At 37.0% G+C, this 18300-nt stretch overlaps 1 protein-coding gene across 8 annotated transcripts in view; it reads right to left on the bottom strand.

The window, feature by feature from the left end:
* The window catches only part of USP37 (ubiquitin specific peptidase 37), an 89691-nt gene extending 71414 nt beyond the window's left edge, over nt 1-18277 (bottom strand). The window contains exons 1-6 of one of the 8 annotated variants that reach the window (XM_089916366.1): nt 18013-18277; nt 13907-14002; nt 11314-11387; nt 9440-9664; nt 5483-5654; nt 847-947 (exon numbers count right to left, since the gene is read on the bottom strand). In XM_089916366.1, the coding sequence (XP_089772492.1) occupies nt 847-947; nt 5483-5654; nt 9440-9595 (429 nt within the window). In that variant the 5' untranslated portion in view covers nt 9596-9664; nt 11314-11387; nt 13907-14002; nt 18013-18277. The other 7 variants (XM_089916364.1, XM_089916362.1, XM_022567676.3 and 4 more) reach the window with 7 other exon arrangements.
* Nucleotides 18278-18300: the final 23 nt, after the last annotated feature.

Raw genomic sequence — 18300 nt, 5'->3', positions numbered from 1 at the left:
GGGAGCTTCAAAGTTTCTTTTCACACCTGGTTTACCTTTGTTAAGACAAATTAAAAGAGACACAGGACTGCTAAGCCGCAATAGTGCACAGTAAGTCTCATGGCTGGCTGAATATTTATGAAAGAAAAACTGTTTAAAAACCAAACAGGGGCTTCCCTGGTGGCGCAGTGGTTGAAAGTCCACCTGCCGATGCAGGGGACACAGGTTCGTGCCCCGGTCTGGGAAGATCCCACATGCCGCGGAGCGGCTAGGCCTGTGAGCCATGGCAGCTGAGCCTGCGCGTCCGGAGCCTGTGCTCCGCAACGGGAGAAGCCACAACAGTGAGAGGCCCGTGTACCGCAAAAAAAAAAAAAAAAAAAAAAAGCAAACAGAAGACCCAACAAAACAGTCTGGTATCATATAGTATAGAGGCAAAGTTCATAATGTAGAACAGACCCAAAAAGCATCAAAGAAATAATAGCAGCAAACATTTATGGGGTTGTTAGTATATGGTATCACGGGCTAAGCACTTTTACAACATGCATTATCTCATAACAACCCTTAAAATATTATTGCTGTCTTAATTTTACAGATGGGTACTAAGGCTCAGGGTACTTAAGGAACTTCTCCAATGACCTACAGCTAGTAAGTGGCAGCACCAAGTCTCAAACCCACATCTAACTTCAAAGCTATGTTCTTAAAAATTACACTGTGGTAAATTTCAGATATGTGGAAAGTACCCTTGAGATAACACAAGAATTACTAGACATTACAGTCTAAATTCTACTTCCTGCAACTACTTTATAGAATGTCTATCTAAGATTATCTTTTTTTTAAAAAAAGCTAAAACGATTCAAATAAACATACCTGATTGTCTGAGTAAGAGAGCTGCCTGTTGGTTTCCTTCTGTGAGGTCCTGCTGCCCAGAATAGCTCCAAAACTACCAGAACCCTGAGAAGGTTTCATGGCTGGTGGGAAAAAAAAAAAATCTCAAATCACTTACTTTAATAAAGAGGTGTCATTATTATTATTTAATCTTGAGGAAACAGAAACAGGAAAAATAAAAAAAATCAAAGTGCTTATCTGACAGAAATTAATTCTGATATATACAGTAACTAAAATTTAGAACTAGGATCAAGCAAAAAATTAAATAACAATGCAAAAATCTGGAAACATGTATTGATTATAGAAGGGTAAGTTTTTAAATGCAAACAGAAAATGCTAGAAATTCTCCTATATAAATATTTGGTAATTAACACTATAGAAAAGTTAGTCACTGTGTATCTATGGCATGAACATGGACACTGGATGCTAAGGACATGTGTCAGAACCAGTGACTGATATACTTCCAGTAATGTATATGCCAAAACACTCTCTGTAAGTTCAGCAGACTAAATGGCTTCTATTCTAAAGAAATCAATGCTAGTTTAAAGAACATGCAAAGTAATGTATAAATATGAATTTTTATACACTTTAAAAAGTATTTTGGGCTTCCCTGGTGGCGCAGTGGTTGAGAGTCCGCCTGCTGATGCAGGGGACACGGGTTCGTCCCTGGTCTGGGAAGACCCCACATGCCGCGGAGCGGCTGGGCCTGTGAGCCATGGCTGCTGAGCCTGCGCGTTCGGAGCCTGTGCTCCACAACAGGAGAGGCCACAACAGTGAGAGGCCCGCGTACCGCAAAAAAAAAAAGTATTTTAAGGGAATTCCCTGGCAGTCCAGTGGTGGTTAGGACTCTGTGCTTCCACTGCTGGGGGCTGGGGTTCAATCTCTGGTCGGGGAACTAAGATCCCACAAGCTGTGGCGTGGCCCTTCCCCCCCCCAAAAAAAGTATTTTATATTTTAATTTCATTAATTTCTCACTGATGATCATTTGGAATGTTTTAATTTAAAAACACTGCAAATAATGCCGAACATCCTTTTACATATCTTCTTGCACTAATGGAACAACTTTCATAGGATAAAACTCTTTAGAAAAAGAATGTTGGTGTAAAGGATGTACAATTTTAAACTAAACTGATACTATCACTATTCCTCAAAAAAAAAAAATCTCGGGACTTCCCTGGTGGCACTGTGGTTGGGAATCCACCTGCCAATGCGGGGGGAAATGGGCTCGAGCCCTGGTCTGGGAAGATCCCACATACTGCAGAGTAGCTGGGCCCATGTGCCACAACTACTGAGTCTGTGCTCTAGAGCCTACGAGCCACAACTATTGAGCCCGAGTGCCAGAACTGCTGAAGCCTGTGCACCTGGAGCCCATGCTCCACAACGGGAGAGGCCACCGCAATGAGAAGCCCGCACGCAGCAACGGAGAGTGGCCCCTGCTCACCGCTACTAGGGGGAGCCTGCGCACAGCAACAAAGACCCAAGGCAGCCAAAAATGAATAAATAAATGTATTAAAAGAAAAAAAATCTCTAAGCTCCTACCAAGTATATGAGAGTATCTTGCCTCCCCTCACACTACTGCCAATGTGACAGTAAGAATCTGAATTTAATTACTGGTGAAGTTGAGAATTTTTTCGTGTTTATGGGCCACCTGTTTTTCTTCCTGAATTTCCTATATGTCCATTTCTCTACTGAATTGTCTTTTTTCCTACTGATTTGGAAAGTCAGTATTTATATATTAGCAATATTAACTCTGTCACTGTGGCTAAAGTTTTCTTCGTTTTTTCTTTCTTCCTTGTCACAGAGATCACTTAAATTTTTTACACAGTCCAAGTTATTAATCTTTTCCTTTATTTATTTTAAAAATTTATTTATTTATTTTTATTTTTGGCTGCGTTGGGTCTTCATTGTTGTGTGCGGGCTTCCCTCTAGTGGCAAGCGGGGGCTACTCTTGGTTGCAGTGCACAGGCTTCTCATTGCAGTGGCTTCTCTTGTTGCGGAGCAAGGGCTCTAGGTGCGCGGGCTTGAGTAGTTGTGGCATGTGGGCTCTAGAGCGCAGGCTCAGTAGTTGTGGCGCACGGGCTTAGTTGCTCCGCGGAATATGGGATCTTCCTGGACCAGGGCTCGAACCCGTGTCCCCTGCATTGGCAGGCGGATTCTCAACCACTGCGCCCCCAGGGAAGCCCTCTTTTCCTTTATTGATTCTGGTTTTATGTCATACTCAGAAAGGTTTTTTCCATCCATATATTATGTTAAAATCCATTCTACCCTTCTAATAATACTTGTATCACCTTTTTTTTACATTCAAATCTTTGATCAATGTAAAATCTATTTAGATGAAGGAGTAAGATAAGGATCCAGTTTTATTATCTTCTTAAATGGTTAGCTGGTTGTCCTATTTATAGACAACAATGTTCATCTAATATTAGTCTTTTTCCCATTCATTTCAAACACCACATATTATACTTTAAATGTTTCATACTTTTCAAAGTATTTTTATATTCATTAGCTTACTCTAGTCTGTAAAGTACATATTATCACTTTTGGGCAGCTAAGGCAACTTAAACCTAAAGATTAAAACAACTTGCCTAAGAGTACAGAGTCCACAGCTAGCCACTCTAAAAGCAGTAATGACTTACTGAGTGCCTATCATGTGCCAGTCATGCTTTACATTAATGAGCTCTAATTTTTTATTAAGCACTGAAATTAAGGTGATAAAACATTCATTTTAGAGATGAGGAAACTGAAACTCAGTTATTAAGGGAGCTGCCCAAAACCACACAGGAAATAACAAGTAGAGCTAGGATTCAAACCCAAACCTGTTTAGGTCCAAAGCTCATGTTTTTCCATTATGCCATGTTGTTCAGACTCAAACTTGGGCCCCAGTCTACTGTGCTTTCCACTCTAATGCGTTTATTTATTTATTTATTTTTAAAATTAATTAATTTTTAAATTTTTGGCTACATTGGATCTTCGTTGCTGTGCGCGGGCTTTCTCTAGTTGTGGCAAGCAGGGACTACTCTTCACTGCGGTGCGTGGGCTTCTCATCGCAGTGGCTTCTCTTGTTGTGGAGCGTGGGCTCTAGGTGCGTGGGCTTCAGTAGTTGTGGCGCGCGGGCTCTAGAGCTCAGGCTCAGTACTTGTGTCGCACAGGCTTAGTTGCTCCGCGGCATGTAGGATCTTCCCGGACCAGGGATAGATCCTGTGTACCCTGCATTGGCAGGCGGATTCGTAACCACTGCACCACCAGAGAAGTCCCCTCTAATGCATTTAGAGACATGCTTTCCTTACACACATCAATTCTTAAAACAGTGATTCAATTAATATGATGGAATAAAACAAATATAGAAATACAGACATAATCCCTGATATATTCTAAACTTTCAAACAGTACTCAATTCCTTGATTCTAAGATTCAATATTTAGAAGACTGACATAGTTCAGATTTGGTAACATGAACACATAATGAATAGAAACCAAATGGCAAACAACCATAAAAAATTTTTTAAACAAGAAAATAGTGTGTGAAATAGAGGTATTAATTAAATCCAAGCAAGGCAGCATTGCTACATCTTCATTTTTAAAATGTTTTTAATGTGTTATATTTAAGTTAAAAAACTCAAAAGTTTGCCAACTGTAAAATATCAGTAATAACAAACTACTGATGATGATAAAGCTGGAGACTAACAATAATAGTGGAAAACTCATTTTAAGCAACAGATTATTCCTCATTTTAAGCAACAGATTATTCCTAAAAATTATTCCAGATTATGCCTAAAAATTATTCCAGATGCCTATAAATATATATTTTTAAAAAATCAAAACATTTTAAATGAAAGGGGTTGGAGGAGGTAGGGGAATCTTATCATACTGTGTGATTTTCTATAGTACCTTCTGTTTTCATAGCAAGAATAAAACCTCAGAATAAGTTTCATATAAAAAAGTAAGTATATAAGATTTATGTAACAAGGTAAGTTTTCCCAATTGTAATTTAAATCCTACTGCTTTTCTAGACACACTCTTTCGTGGAATCTTTAGGGTGTTCTACATATAAGATCATGTCATCTGAGAACAAAGATAAATTTACTTCTTCCTTTCCAATTTTATTTCTTTTTCTTGCCTAAGTGCTCTGGCTAGGACTTCCAGTACTATGTTGAATAGAATGGGTAACAGAGGGTATCCTTTCCTGTTCCTGATCTCAGCGGAAAATCTTTCAGTTTCCCATCATCGAGCTATCTGCTGTTCATATAAGGCATTTATTATGTTGAGGTAAGGTAGTTTCCTTTAATTCCTACTTTGTTGAGTGTTTCTATCATGAAAGAATGTTAAATTTTATCAGACACTTTTTCTGCATCAAGATGATCATGTGGTTTTTGTCCTCCATTCTGCTAATTTGAATAATCACATTGATAGATTTTTTTCATATCTTGAACTATTCTTGTATTTCAGAAATAAATCCCGCTTGGTCATGGAGTATAATTCTTTTAATGTGCTGTTGAATTAGGTCTACTAGTATTCTGTTGAAAATTTTTGCATCAATATTCATGAGGAATACTGGTCTACTACCTAGTAATATTTTTTTATAACTGCTAATGTCAGACCCTGGGAGGATTAGTGCTCACCTGCATTAAGTCTGTTTTGATGAACTGCATCTAGAAACAACCTCATTTCCTCTGCATCCTTACTTGGTACTTTATCAATAGATAAGAAGCTGTTATCTTGTAGAGTTAACATTAGGCGGCTTTGTTTTGCTCCACTGGGTCGAAGCACCACATTTTTAATGTTATGACTTAGCTGATCAACACAAAAGGAAAAGTATCATTAAAAACGAATTATAATGAAGCAGAAAAAGTTGTATAATGAATACTAAACTTTATACTTTCTAAGTTACACATTTCTTACTTTTTCCCATATTAATTTAGTTGTGTTTTTTTTCCCCCAACCAAAAAGAGTTTCCATTTTTGACACAATTTAAATCAAAGATTTCACTTCTAGGAGAGGCAAACACATACTATTAAAATTTTACACAGTAATCCTAACACTCTTGATTTTTTTGGTAGGAAACTGCATATTTTCAAGTATAGTTATAAAGTTATAAAAACTAATAAGTTAATTTACAGAGCCTTGATGGTTATACCATCACCAGTTTAGAAAGCCATATTGGACTAGAGGCTTTTTCTTTCTTTTTTTTTTTTAAACAAGAGCTTATAAAATATCTAGCAAGTGGTTTAAGCAGCTGCAATATAAAAGGATATACTAATCCAGGCTGTAATCCTCGAAAGAATTCCACTTCTCAAAAACACATCAACATAAACCTTTACCAGCATTAGAACATTCTTTTTTTCTTTTTTAACTGTCTAAGCAAGGTTCATTTAACTTTCAATCACAAAGATCATAAGTACCCTGGAACTCCCTTAGCTTACTTCTCCCACTCCCCAGAACTGGTTCAATAACTTGTCTTATACTCTTCCAGACTCTGGATATGTGCTATTAAGTGATAACTTTTGTTTTCTCTTGGTTGAAATTTTTCCAAGACTAAACTAATAAATCTTGCACTTTTTTAATATAAATAATTCCTGCCAACCGGGCATCCTTATTCTCTAACACTCCCCCTCAGCAGGCATATTACAGAGGTTTCTAAAGCTGCCTTTTGCTGAAGAGATAGCCTCTGAACAGCATAAAGAAAGAAGTAATAGCTTTTCACAATTTTTTTAAATTAGGGAGAACTGACCTTTGACAATTTTTAGATAAGAATGAAAAATCAGTATTACCAGCCTTAATTTATTTATTTCAAACTTAAATGACATTTTTTAAGCTTCAAAGTTGGTCTTAAATTCATGTCCTTGAGTAGAAATTCTATCATAAAACACAACAACTAGTTTCAGATGCTTTAACTCCAAAATATTTAAATCAGCAGTTTACCGTGCAAAAAGGAAAAGAGACTGCATAAAACCATTATTTCAGTCAATATGAGAATAATCTTGAACTTTATCATTTCAACAACTGAAAAATCCTAGCTAGTCATACAATTTTAGTTACTACCCATATGGTGAGGCCTCTCAGCCTTTTCTCTAAGTCCAGATCTCTGCCGGAGCTCGTTTGTTTTACCAAATGCCTAGTAGATACCACTGTCTGAATGCCTGACACCTCAGAAAACTCATCTCTCCCAATCCTCATGCCCCAATTCTTCCCCTCTGTCCCCTATCAAAGAGAAGATGAAAGGGACTGCCATCCACTCAAACCTAAGAATCTCCCCAGACTCTTTTCTCTCTCACCCCCCAAATCTAATGAATTAAATCTTCTTGAAATCTCTTCAAATCTACCCTTTCCTCCACTTGCTTCTCCCACTGTCTTTTCCTTCGCTCAGGACTTTCATTTCTCATCTAAACTCTCACAATAACCTCTTACACGTCCTTATTCTCCCACTAGCTCTTGAAACAAAGTCATCCGCCTAGCTGTCAAATAAATTTAAACTTAAGATTCTTGGCTCCTTAGTATCTAAGTTCCCGTTAGTATGACAAACAAGATGCTTCAAGATCTGGTTCCTATCTAACTCTTCAGCTTCTACTTCTGCCATTCACTCCCACTGTGCATTTATTTTAAAATAATTTTCTGGTTCCCTGAGTGTTGACTCACACTAGCATGTTTGTCCATTATAGAAATCACCTCCACCTTACCTCCACTGTGTCTGGCAAATTCCTATCTATCCTCTAAATCCTCAGAGCACAAAACACTTCCTTCTTTGTGTTACCTCAGTATCTCTGAGATAATTTTACAGCTGAGAATGTATCTGGTTACTCTTAAGTTTGAGAAGAAAAGTGTCTCATTCAGCTCTGTATTCTTAGCCCTTAGCACAGTACCCACCACGGTAATCTGTAGGTGGTTGACAAATGAATGCTGAATGCAAATTCATCTAGAACTGAGATGAAGGTGTAATCACAGGTAGATTCCTCATGCTTCTAAAGATCTATGTTTGTTTAAGTATTTAAATATTTACTCAGTGCTAATTTGGGATGAGGACTGAAAGACTGAACCTCTATTTGAAAAAAATCTTTCTTTCATTGAGATGGGCAATTAGTAGATATATACACGTGGTAGAAACTATCATTTCTATTACCCATGTCACCACCTCCAATCTATTTAAGAATATCTTTGATACATAAAATCATAATCAATGTATTTCCATAGTTTAAAAGCAAAGATAAATAGAAATTTTACTTCAGCTCTGGTTCTCAAGCATAAAGTTTTATAAATTGTTCTTCAAAAGAGTACTTTAGAATGAATATTATACTTTTATATAATCTAATTAACAAATATAGCATTTTTAAGTGCAGAAAAATGTAGGTAAGACATTAAATTCAACTCTTATCAACACAAGTAGTTCTTGGCTGCACAAGACAGAAGTGAAAACAACATAACTATCTTTTGCAGTGAAAAAATAATGAGATCCTTCAAAAGTTAACAGTTAGAAGAAAACAGCTGTAAGGATGACCTTGAATAATCATCCTTGAACGGTCTATACCACAACCTTTGGCAGGATTATTTATGAAGAAGTAATTAAGAAGACACTAATGAGTCTTATTAAAAGCTAACACTAAAAAAAAAACGAAATTGAGTTATTTGTAGTGAGGTGGATGGACCTAGAGTCTGTCATACAGAGTGAAAATAAGACAGAAAGAGAAAAACAAATACCGTATGCTAACACATATATATGGAATCTTAAAAAAAAAAAAAATGGTACTGATGAACCTAGCTGCAGGGCAGGAATAAAGACGCAGACATAGTAAATGGACTTGAGGACACAGGGTGGGAGGGCGAAGCTGGGGTGAAGTAAGAGTAAGCATCAACATGTATACACTACCGAATGTAAAATAGTTAGCTGGTGGGAAGCAGCAGCATAGCACAGGGAGATCTGCTCGGTGCTTTGCGATGACCTAGAGGGGTGGGATAGGGAGGATGGGAGGGAGGCTCAAAAGGGAGGGCATATGGGGACATGTGTATGCATATGGCTGATTCGCTTTGTTGTGCAACAGAAACTAACACAGTATTGTGAAGCAATTATACTCCAATAGAGATCTATTAAAAAAATAAAAATAAACTCAATATTGCAAGGATACAACAGTCGGGGAAATTCAAAAGACAGGACTTGGTCCTACATCAAAAACTTGAGGGATGTTTTAAGTTAAAGGCTTAAGGAATGATTCAAAAAAAAAAAAAAAAGCTAACACTAAATGGTGATGAATTTATCATATATGTTGAGGGGGGAAAAATAACTGAAGTTATCCTAATGTGGTTTTAAACATAGCTTAGATAGATAGTATCCAAACTCAGTTCCTTTCAGCTTCCTCCCACCAGTTTTCTTTTCAATAATGGTGACTACTTCCTACTCTTTATTATACACCATCAACCATTTTGCTGAATAATTTATAATATATATACCTAATAGTATTAGTGTCCTGGAAATAAGAAGCAAGAAATAGTAATCTAGGAGGGCTACCATGATACTTAGTATGGCACAGAACAGCTATTCACTAAAGGATGTGACTGAAGATCTATTCCAAATCAAAATTTGGTAATACCTGAAATATCCTTGGAATTCCTCCAGTATTGTAGTGAACTACTAGGCTGACTTTATTCTCTTTTTCCACAACTTCAAAGGATCCTTCTTTCCATTTTGTAATCCCAGTCTGCATACTTCGAATTCTGATAGGACCATGTATCTTCAGAGGAGACATACTTTCTTTAAAAATAAATTGCTTCTAGCCAAATTAAAAAGAAAAAAATATACCTTCACCTGACAGATTCTAAGGAAGAAAAATAAAATAAAATAATAAGTTACAATTTACTAGTGATTAAAACAAGAGTTTGAAAGAGAACATTTAATGAACCATCTTATGTCCTTTTCTCCATTTCAATAAACTACCTCTTACTAAGTATCCTCAAAGGCTTTGGTTAGCTGGATGGCACAGGTAAGAAAAACAAATGAAGCAGTCACTGACATTCAGTGACTGAATTTACCCACCTTTTATTTTTTCTGCACATGTTCTCTCCTTTGCCGTGTACCCGTGTCCATTAGTGCCTAAATTTTGCATTTTGTACCATTAACAGCCATACTATTGCTACTAAAGGCAAGACAATCAGGAATACTAAAGATTCCATTCTCAGTGTGAGTGCCCATGGCAATATGAGCAACTTTCACCTTCCTTCATGATGTTAAAGGATCTTGAATTTCAAATATAAGTAAAAAAATATTTTCAGTCAGCTGACTGCATTTGTTAGAATTGAGTTCCTAGCAAAACATCAAATCATATCACCAAATAATTCTTTCTACCAGTTGGTAGTCAATACATATCCATATGTGAATAAATAATAAATAACTATGAGAATAATGAGTAATTAATTGTGAGAATAATCAAATTAGTTTAAATGAATAAATAATTGTGAGAATAATCAAATTAGTTTAACCTAAAGAATTATATTACTTCAGAAAATCATTTATTCTCTAGGGAAAACAGCCTAACCAAAAAAAAAAAACCCTGTTCCTAAGATCCACCTACCATTTATGCTTAATATTACCATCCTTGGAAAGAATATTTATCAATTTTATCTTTGACAAATATTCAAATTTCCCAAGTGAACTTCTGATACTTACAGAAATGACAGAATGTCTAAGACTCTTCAAACCAGCTTACCAGATGTCAGCAAGTAAATACAATTACAGTAACAGCAAAAAATGTTATCAAATAGTGCGTGTGTTACACATATACACACATATATGCAATCATCTAAAATTAAAACAAAACTTATACTGTAGCCTTCAAATCTCTAAAAACATTGCCTTTAATACAGATTCTTGCTTATAATTTAATAAATTAAAAATCATTAAACTTTGCCTCTGCCTAAACAGCTCAACTAGAAAAGCTAAAAGTAGTAGTATAAGTACAAAGGAAAAGCATACTAGATCTAGATATCAAGAGCCAGCTCTGTCACTTACTAATTTGTAACTTACCTTTCCTAACAACTAGTTTTCTCAACTGTAAAACAGGAATATGAAAATGCTATAGTGTTGCAATATTAAATGAAATAACACACATTAAGCACTCAACAGGCAGCAGCTTCAATATGAATGGAATTACTGTCCACTTTCTGAATTTATTCCTTGTCTGCAACACCTCTTTACCCAAAGATCCCAGACAAATAACTTGTTAACAAGGGTCACCAACTCACTGCCTATAGAGGCCAGGTAGGTGACACAAATGATTTAGGCAGGCAGAATATGAAAACTGCTACTCAAATCTAGCCGGTTTTGCCATGTAGAAAGTGAACCTAGCATTGCCAGATCATCTAATTCTTCAAGAAAATGACATCCAAATTTTCTGTCAACTGCCCATTTTAAATTGTGGGCAATGAATTCAAACTTATTTTTTAAAGCCACAAATCAAACAAAACCCACCTGTAGGTAGAATACAGCCTGGGGAATCCTAGTTCGAGGCCTCTAGGTGCTGTACATCAAACAGCTAAGAATAACTTTAAAGAGAGATATGAAAACACTTTGAATAGTTAAAAGATATTATGCATTGTAAGTCCTCTACTATTACTCACTCATCTCATCAAATTTTTTGAGTGCCTAATTGTGGCCAGATTCAGATAGTATAATTGGCTGGGTGTATGAATCCATCAAAGTAATAAAGGCCACTACTGTTTACAGACCTGTTAATGTGACATTTTGCTCAAACTAGTAACTACAAAATCTGGGCCAGCAATGTGTTTGTAATGCTTTTTTTTTTTACAATTAATAATTTGGTGCTTCATCATTTAGATACAGCCTTGAGATTTTTTCCACTCTGTCTCTCAGCACTGTCAAGAATATGTGGCCCCTCTCCTACTCCAGTTGCCCATGCCAGAAACATGAGTTATCTTTGACTTCTCTCTTGATGATTATTGGTATTGGACTGGAAATGGAAGGTAAGGTTGTCATTTCTACTTCCATATACCTTCCAGACATCTTTATAGTGAACTTCAGGTCAAATCACATCACTCTCTTCAATATCATTCAACAGCTCCCCAATGCCCTCACAATTAAATCTAGACTCATTAACATGGCATAAACACTCTTCATGATCCAGGGCCTGCTTACCTCTCTATCCCCAACAAACCCTCCAAATCCAGCCATCTGAACTACCTACAATTTCCCTAAAAAAGGCATATGTTCTCAAGCCACTGTACCTTTGCACACACTGCGGTCTACCTCTGCAGGATTTTTACCTACTCTCTCCATCCCCCACCACCCCCCTTTTTTTCTTCTCCTGGCTATAAAATCAAAACTCAATTTAGAAATTATTTTCTCTAAGAAGGCTTTCCTAGCTATCTTTCACTTTTTCTCTCACCCCATATCCACACTGACAGCATTGAATGCTTTTCTCTTCTGTTGTACCCTGTGCTTACCTCTAGTACAGCATTTACCATATTGTATTATAAACTGTCTATTTACCTCTTTGTCTCTCTCTAGCTAGACTTTGCTGTTTGAAGACAGGGAATATGTTCTTTAATCTTTGCATCCCCACTAGGACAGTGTCTGGCACACAAGAAACAAACTCATTATTCAAGAATAATGAACAAATCAGCACTATCAACTTTATTCGATTTACTGTTAAAATATACGGCAGCAGATACCAGAACCATAAATCCCTTTTATATGGCTGATATAGGATTATGTTTACTAAGCTCTCTACAAGAGTATCACTCTGCACTGTATACCTCATCTTCTGAATACTACATATAGGCTTTTTCTATGTGCATCTGAATTTCTCCTAAATGCAAAGCTGTCCACATATCTTGTTAAGATTCAATGAGAGAAAAATCATTTATGAAAAACAAGAATATGCAGTTACAGAATGCATTATTAAAACAAAAAACATTAGTAAACTTGCCTAAACTGGGATTCATATAATTTATTGTTCAATGAAGAAACTTCACTTAAAGAAAGAGGTTTATCAAATTACCTCGTCTTTCCTTATGTCAGGGTGCCAAATTAAAAGCGAATAACATAAAACCCAATTATCTTAGTGCTTTCCTTAAAGACCAAAACACAAGTAAGGACATTGACCTTGAATTCCTCCAACAAAAACATATTTTAAAAAATTAGATTATTTAACAAGATTTGGAGGTGAAGATATGAAAGTTCAATAAAAAAACTTTATTGGTTACTTCTGTTTCCCTCTATATAATTCTCTCTATATGTAATACATGATTTCTCTAGATATAATTCTCAAACATTTTGATGCAGAGTTTTGGTTTGTATAAAATTTTACATCAGATATTGAACATTTTCTTAACCATTTCTACTAGCAATCTCTCTTTCTTCTACGAGAAAAAATGTAAAAGGTACAGGACATAAAATTGGCAGAATCAATAAGATTTTTTCTTAATGCCTCAAGCTAGTCCATTATCTGCTCTTGCACTAAATGAATTAACTATATTTACTTTTGTACACTGATCATATTATCAGGGTTTGCCCTACCTGGTTAAGAGAAAGAACACTAAGTTTCCTTTTTGGTATCTAGCATGATCCAGTAACAGTTAAACTTTCTATGAACCTAGGACAAAGACAAGGTTTCACTGAACTCTGTAATGCTAATTCACTATCAAAGCAATATTAGGAAAACAAAGTACAAGGAAAACCAATTATTCTTTAAGTACATCCAAAGAGATCCCCCATTCCCTAAATTTCTTCACTATTGTTAAAATTACTGTTCAATTTTGAGCAGTCTATGAAAGCTCAATCAACCACACTGGCAAAAATGTTTCTATACCCTCTACAGTTATTTAAATGCTCATATTTTAGGTACTTCTTTGAAAACATTCTTATCCGGAGGGTATTCTGTGGTTTATGAAAGCATGCTAAAGCACAAAACTATTACTACAAAATAGAAGAAAACTGTCAATTCTTGCCAGTTTGCATACTCTTGGAAACATATAACCAAAATAAAAACATTACTTACTTTTCAGTGACTTTTACTGAAAAACCCTATGTAATAACAATTCACCTTTATTCTGATCCTTGTGCCAAAGGCAATGCGCTCTTCTTGGGGAACTACTCATATTCTGCAGCTATGCCAGTTCTCCGGGAGCCATCAACTCAGCTAAAGAAAATGTAAGTGTGCCTTTTTTAAAAAAAATTCATTTACAAAATTAAAATTTTTATACAATTTTACAACAAAATTTTGTTACAAAATTTTATACAAAATTAACCCTTTGACTACTTAAAAACCACAAATTACTTTATAGAAAACATTTAATGCTCAAGATACACATACACACACATACACATAATCAACAGAACTCTAGGGATATATCTGCTGTGGAAAACGAGGGACTCCAGGAGCACGCACCTTCATCAATTTGTGTCTTGTTTAATTTACTCCTGCTACATTTTGAAACTAAGAAGGCAATGAAAAAAAGAATATATCCTTTGTTGACTTTATAAACATTGTTACATAGCTGGATGTCTTAAATCTTAAAATACCACTTCCATGATGTGTTGATACAAATTTCAAAAGGTGGGTAAACTTGGCTTTTACTTTTCTTTCAAAACTATCTTCATGGGCTTGTTTCCCAAATTTAGGCCTCTCAAAGCCTCAACTTTCCCTGAAGCTCTACCCAAACATTTCTCACTGCCTTCTTGAATACTATAACGTCAACTTTAAACTCCTTTGTTCACTTGGTAAAAAATCATTTATTGAGCTACTCCAATCTGTTGGCACTGTGTTAGGGATACACATGTGAACATGATACAGTCCACGCCCTCTTTAAGAGACTCCCCAGACTTCCCTACATTTGTCCTTCCACTGTCATTCAGACAAAAAGATCTTAGCATCAGCTTTAACCTCATTCTCATTTATCTAAAACAGTCTTTCCATCACTACTACCCTAATTCAGAAATGCATCACTTTGCCATTCTTCCCACCTAATATTTATTATGCAACATTTACTAAGCACAGTACTAAGCACCATACATGCAATATCTCATAATCGTCACAATAATCCTAAAGGATGGGGATTATTAGTATCTCTATTTTACAAATGAGGAAGCTGAGGCTTACAGAGATCAGGTAATTTATGCATGGTTACAGAGTCAGTAAGAGACAAAACTAAGTCTAGCACCAGAAGCCATGTTTTTAACCACTACCTTATTGCATCCCCAATGATTTGTAGCAACCACTTTCCAGTCTCCATTCTCTCAAGATTTTTCTATCCAATAAATCCTTTACCCTATAATACCCTTTCTAAAGGACTATTCTTTTTTATCTCTTACCAACTAAAGTGTGTCTCCTTAACTTTCTCTCTAAAGGGGGCAGGGGGAGGGTGGAGGGGCCCTGTCTTATTTTCTTTTGTACTCCCAACAAAATAACAGGCACTTAGTAAATGCGAAAATATGTGCTACTGATGCTAATTCCCCTCCCAAACATTAAAAAAAATTTTTTTTATTTTACTGTGGTAAGAATACTTAACATGAGATCTACCCTCTTAACAAACGTTTAAGTGTACAATACAGTATTGTTAACTATAGGTACAATGTTGTACAGCTTATCTCTAGAATTTATTCATCTTGCTTAACTGAAACTTTCTCCCAAACATTTTTAACAGCTCATCACTATCTACAAAATAAATCCAAATGCTTCTGTGTTTGGCACTCCTACTTTTAATTTTCAATTTCTCAACATAAATCCCGTTCTACACACACAAATTACTAAATTTTTAGTATTTTCTTCCATAACTACCACCAACCACTTACTTAAACATGGAATTTTCCTTTATATATTTTTGGAAACCTCATCTTCACTGGTCTCATAGTTTAACCTGTTGTTAAAATATATAAACACTGCTCTGATTTCTAAGGGCTTTCTTTCCTAAAAAGATCCATAAAACAAATGCACAAAGAGATAAAATTAGTGTGGTCGCTGAAAGTAAAGAGAGAAGTTGACCTAGATAAAGTTTATCTCCAATTCAAAGAGTCTAAAATCTGAATGATTCTATGACATAAGAATGGGTAAAATCATCCAAAGCTGGAAAACCCTTTGGTCTTTTTTGTCCTTTAATTTGTCTGCAGAGTGAAAAAAGATGTTTGTCATCAGATGACAAGAATATCAATAAGCTGGTGTTTCCCAAAGACATGATGCTTCTTATAGCAAGCTCCAATTTATTTATTTATTTAACAAATTCTTGAGAAATAGAAATGAAATAGTTCCTAACCCATATTCTAGTAGAAGACACATTTTAAATAATCACACAAGTAAATATATAATTAAAAGTTCTGAAAAATGGTATGAAGTTCGGGCATGATGAAAGATTATAATAGGGTACCTGATTTAAGGACCGGGGTGGGTTTTTAAGCAGAGAAATGATGTGTTACTGCTGAATGGAAAAGTGATGTGGTTTGTTTGGGTCTGGGGAAGAGAGTGAAAGGAGCAAGAATGAAAGAAATTAGGACAACCAGACAGGAGAGTATTGAAGTGATTCGCTTATAACGACAATTACAATAACAATGAATGCTCACTGGCTATTTACTTTACATCAGGTGCTTACCATGGTTATTTAATTTAATCCTCATAGCAATCCAATAAGGTGATTATTATTGCCACTTTACAGATGAGAATATAGGAAACATTAAGTCCAGGTGAGAGAGGACTGTGGCTTGAACTAGAAAAGTGCTAATGAAAATGTACAGAAATATATTCAAGACATATAATGAAAGTAAGAATAAACAGAACCTGAAGAGGGTATAGATACATGGGATGAGGGCTTTCAAGTTTCTACACTATGTAAATGGATAAATGGATATACCACTTAATGAAACAGGATACCGGAAGAGAAAGCATTTGCGTATGGAGAGAATTAAGACTGGTTTCAGACATGTTACATTTGAAATTCCTAAGAAAAAAAATCAAGTTGAGATGTCAAGCAGACAGTTAGCTATTTAGATCTTGAGCTGAAAACAAAAGGAATACGCTGGAAATAAAACTTCTCATCAATATACAGGTAGAATTTAAAACACAGGGTGGAAGGGAAGAGTAAAAGGAGAACAACCTAGGACTGAACACAGATAACCATTTTACTCCATCAAACATCTCTCCCTATGATCATAGATTACTTTGACGTCAACAGGCCTTTCAGTCCTCATTCAACTTTACCTTTCAGAAGAATTCAACATTATTGATAACTTCCTTTACCTTTTCTACAAGACTTGTACTCTATCCGATTACTAAACACCAAGAATCCCTCAGGTGCTCCATCCTAGGTCCTTCTTTTCTAGCACTGTACTCTGTTTAGGTAATTTCATCCACATCCATAGCTTCAATTACTATCAACATGACAGATGACATCTATGTATTATATACGTTTACCTATATATCCAGCTCAGAGCTCTCCTCTGAGCTCCAACCCAGTATATCCCAACTGCCTACTTGACATCCTCTGATAGCTTTTCCTGTTGGAGACTTGTCAGACACTGCCACCCCGAAAAAGGTATTTACACAGAGCCTAAATTTTGAAAGGATTACAAAACCACTACAGGTCAACTCTTCAGACAGAATTTTGTCGTCAATTATCATTTCCTTTCACGGATCATGACCTAAAACAGGTAAACCTGACAACCTGATCTGATGGCTAGAGATGGGGACCAACCAAAGGCACTAAAAAATACAAATCATGCCTTTCAGTGAGAAATGGTTAGGAAAGAGAAGGTGAAGAACAGCCAAGAGAGTGAAACAGTATCATATCCCAAGGCCTGATGGACGTGCGGCAACGGAAGTCACCTGAAGAGATAGCAGGCCTCTCTAAGGGACGAGTGGCGGACGACAACAGCCCCTAGCAAAGAGGGGTCAGGTTCGGGTCGCGGAGGGAGCGAGTGACGGTAAAGACCAGGTCAAAGGAGAGGAAAAGCCTGGGAAAAGACCTAAGTGGAGTACCTGTGAGGCCAGAGGGGGCGTCGCGAGGATGAGGGCGGGCTGAGCAGCAGCCGGGCGAACTCCAGAAGAGTGAACGCCAAGTGGGCGGACCGCACGGGGTGGTTGGGCCGGGGGAGCTAGGGGAGCCAGGGTTGGGGCGCCAGGGTAAAAAGGCTCAGTTGAGACGCTCGCCTGGCCCACCTTACCTGTGCCTGCGAGTCCGGAGCCTCGGACAGGCCTGCCGGAAGCACGGAGTCCTCACGGAGGGGGAGGAGCCGGGGGTTAGGAAGGAAGGGACACCGGGCACGAAAGAGAGGGGCCGCTCGCTCCCCCAGTCAGGGAGAGCGGCTGATGGCGGGAACTGTGACCACACGCAAACACGCACGCACGCACGCACACCCGACGCGAGCAGATGAGGCGCGTGCGCGCCAGCCTGAAAGCTCCGCCCCTTCTACTCCCTCGCCCCGCCCCAGTGCCGAGCGAAGTCTCGCCCC

This window comes from Delphinapterus leucas, chromosome 8, assembly GCF_059928025.1.
Source record: "Delphinapterus leucas isolate spDelLeu-1000000601 "Yukka" chromosome 8, BTC_Dleu_Yukka2, whole genome shotgun sequence".
Lineage (NCBI taxonomy): Eukaryota > Metazoa > Chordata > Mammalia > Artiodactyla > Monodontidae > Delphinapterus > Delphinapterus leucas.
Note: the sequence above shows the minus strand (reverse complement) of the source record. Positions and strands in the feature narration are given on the sequence as shown.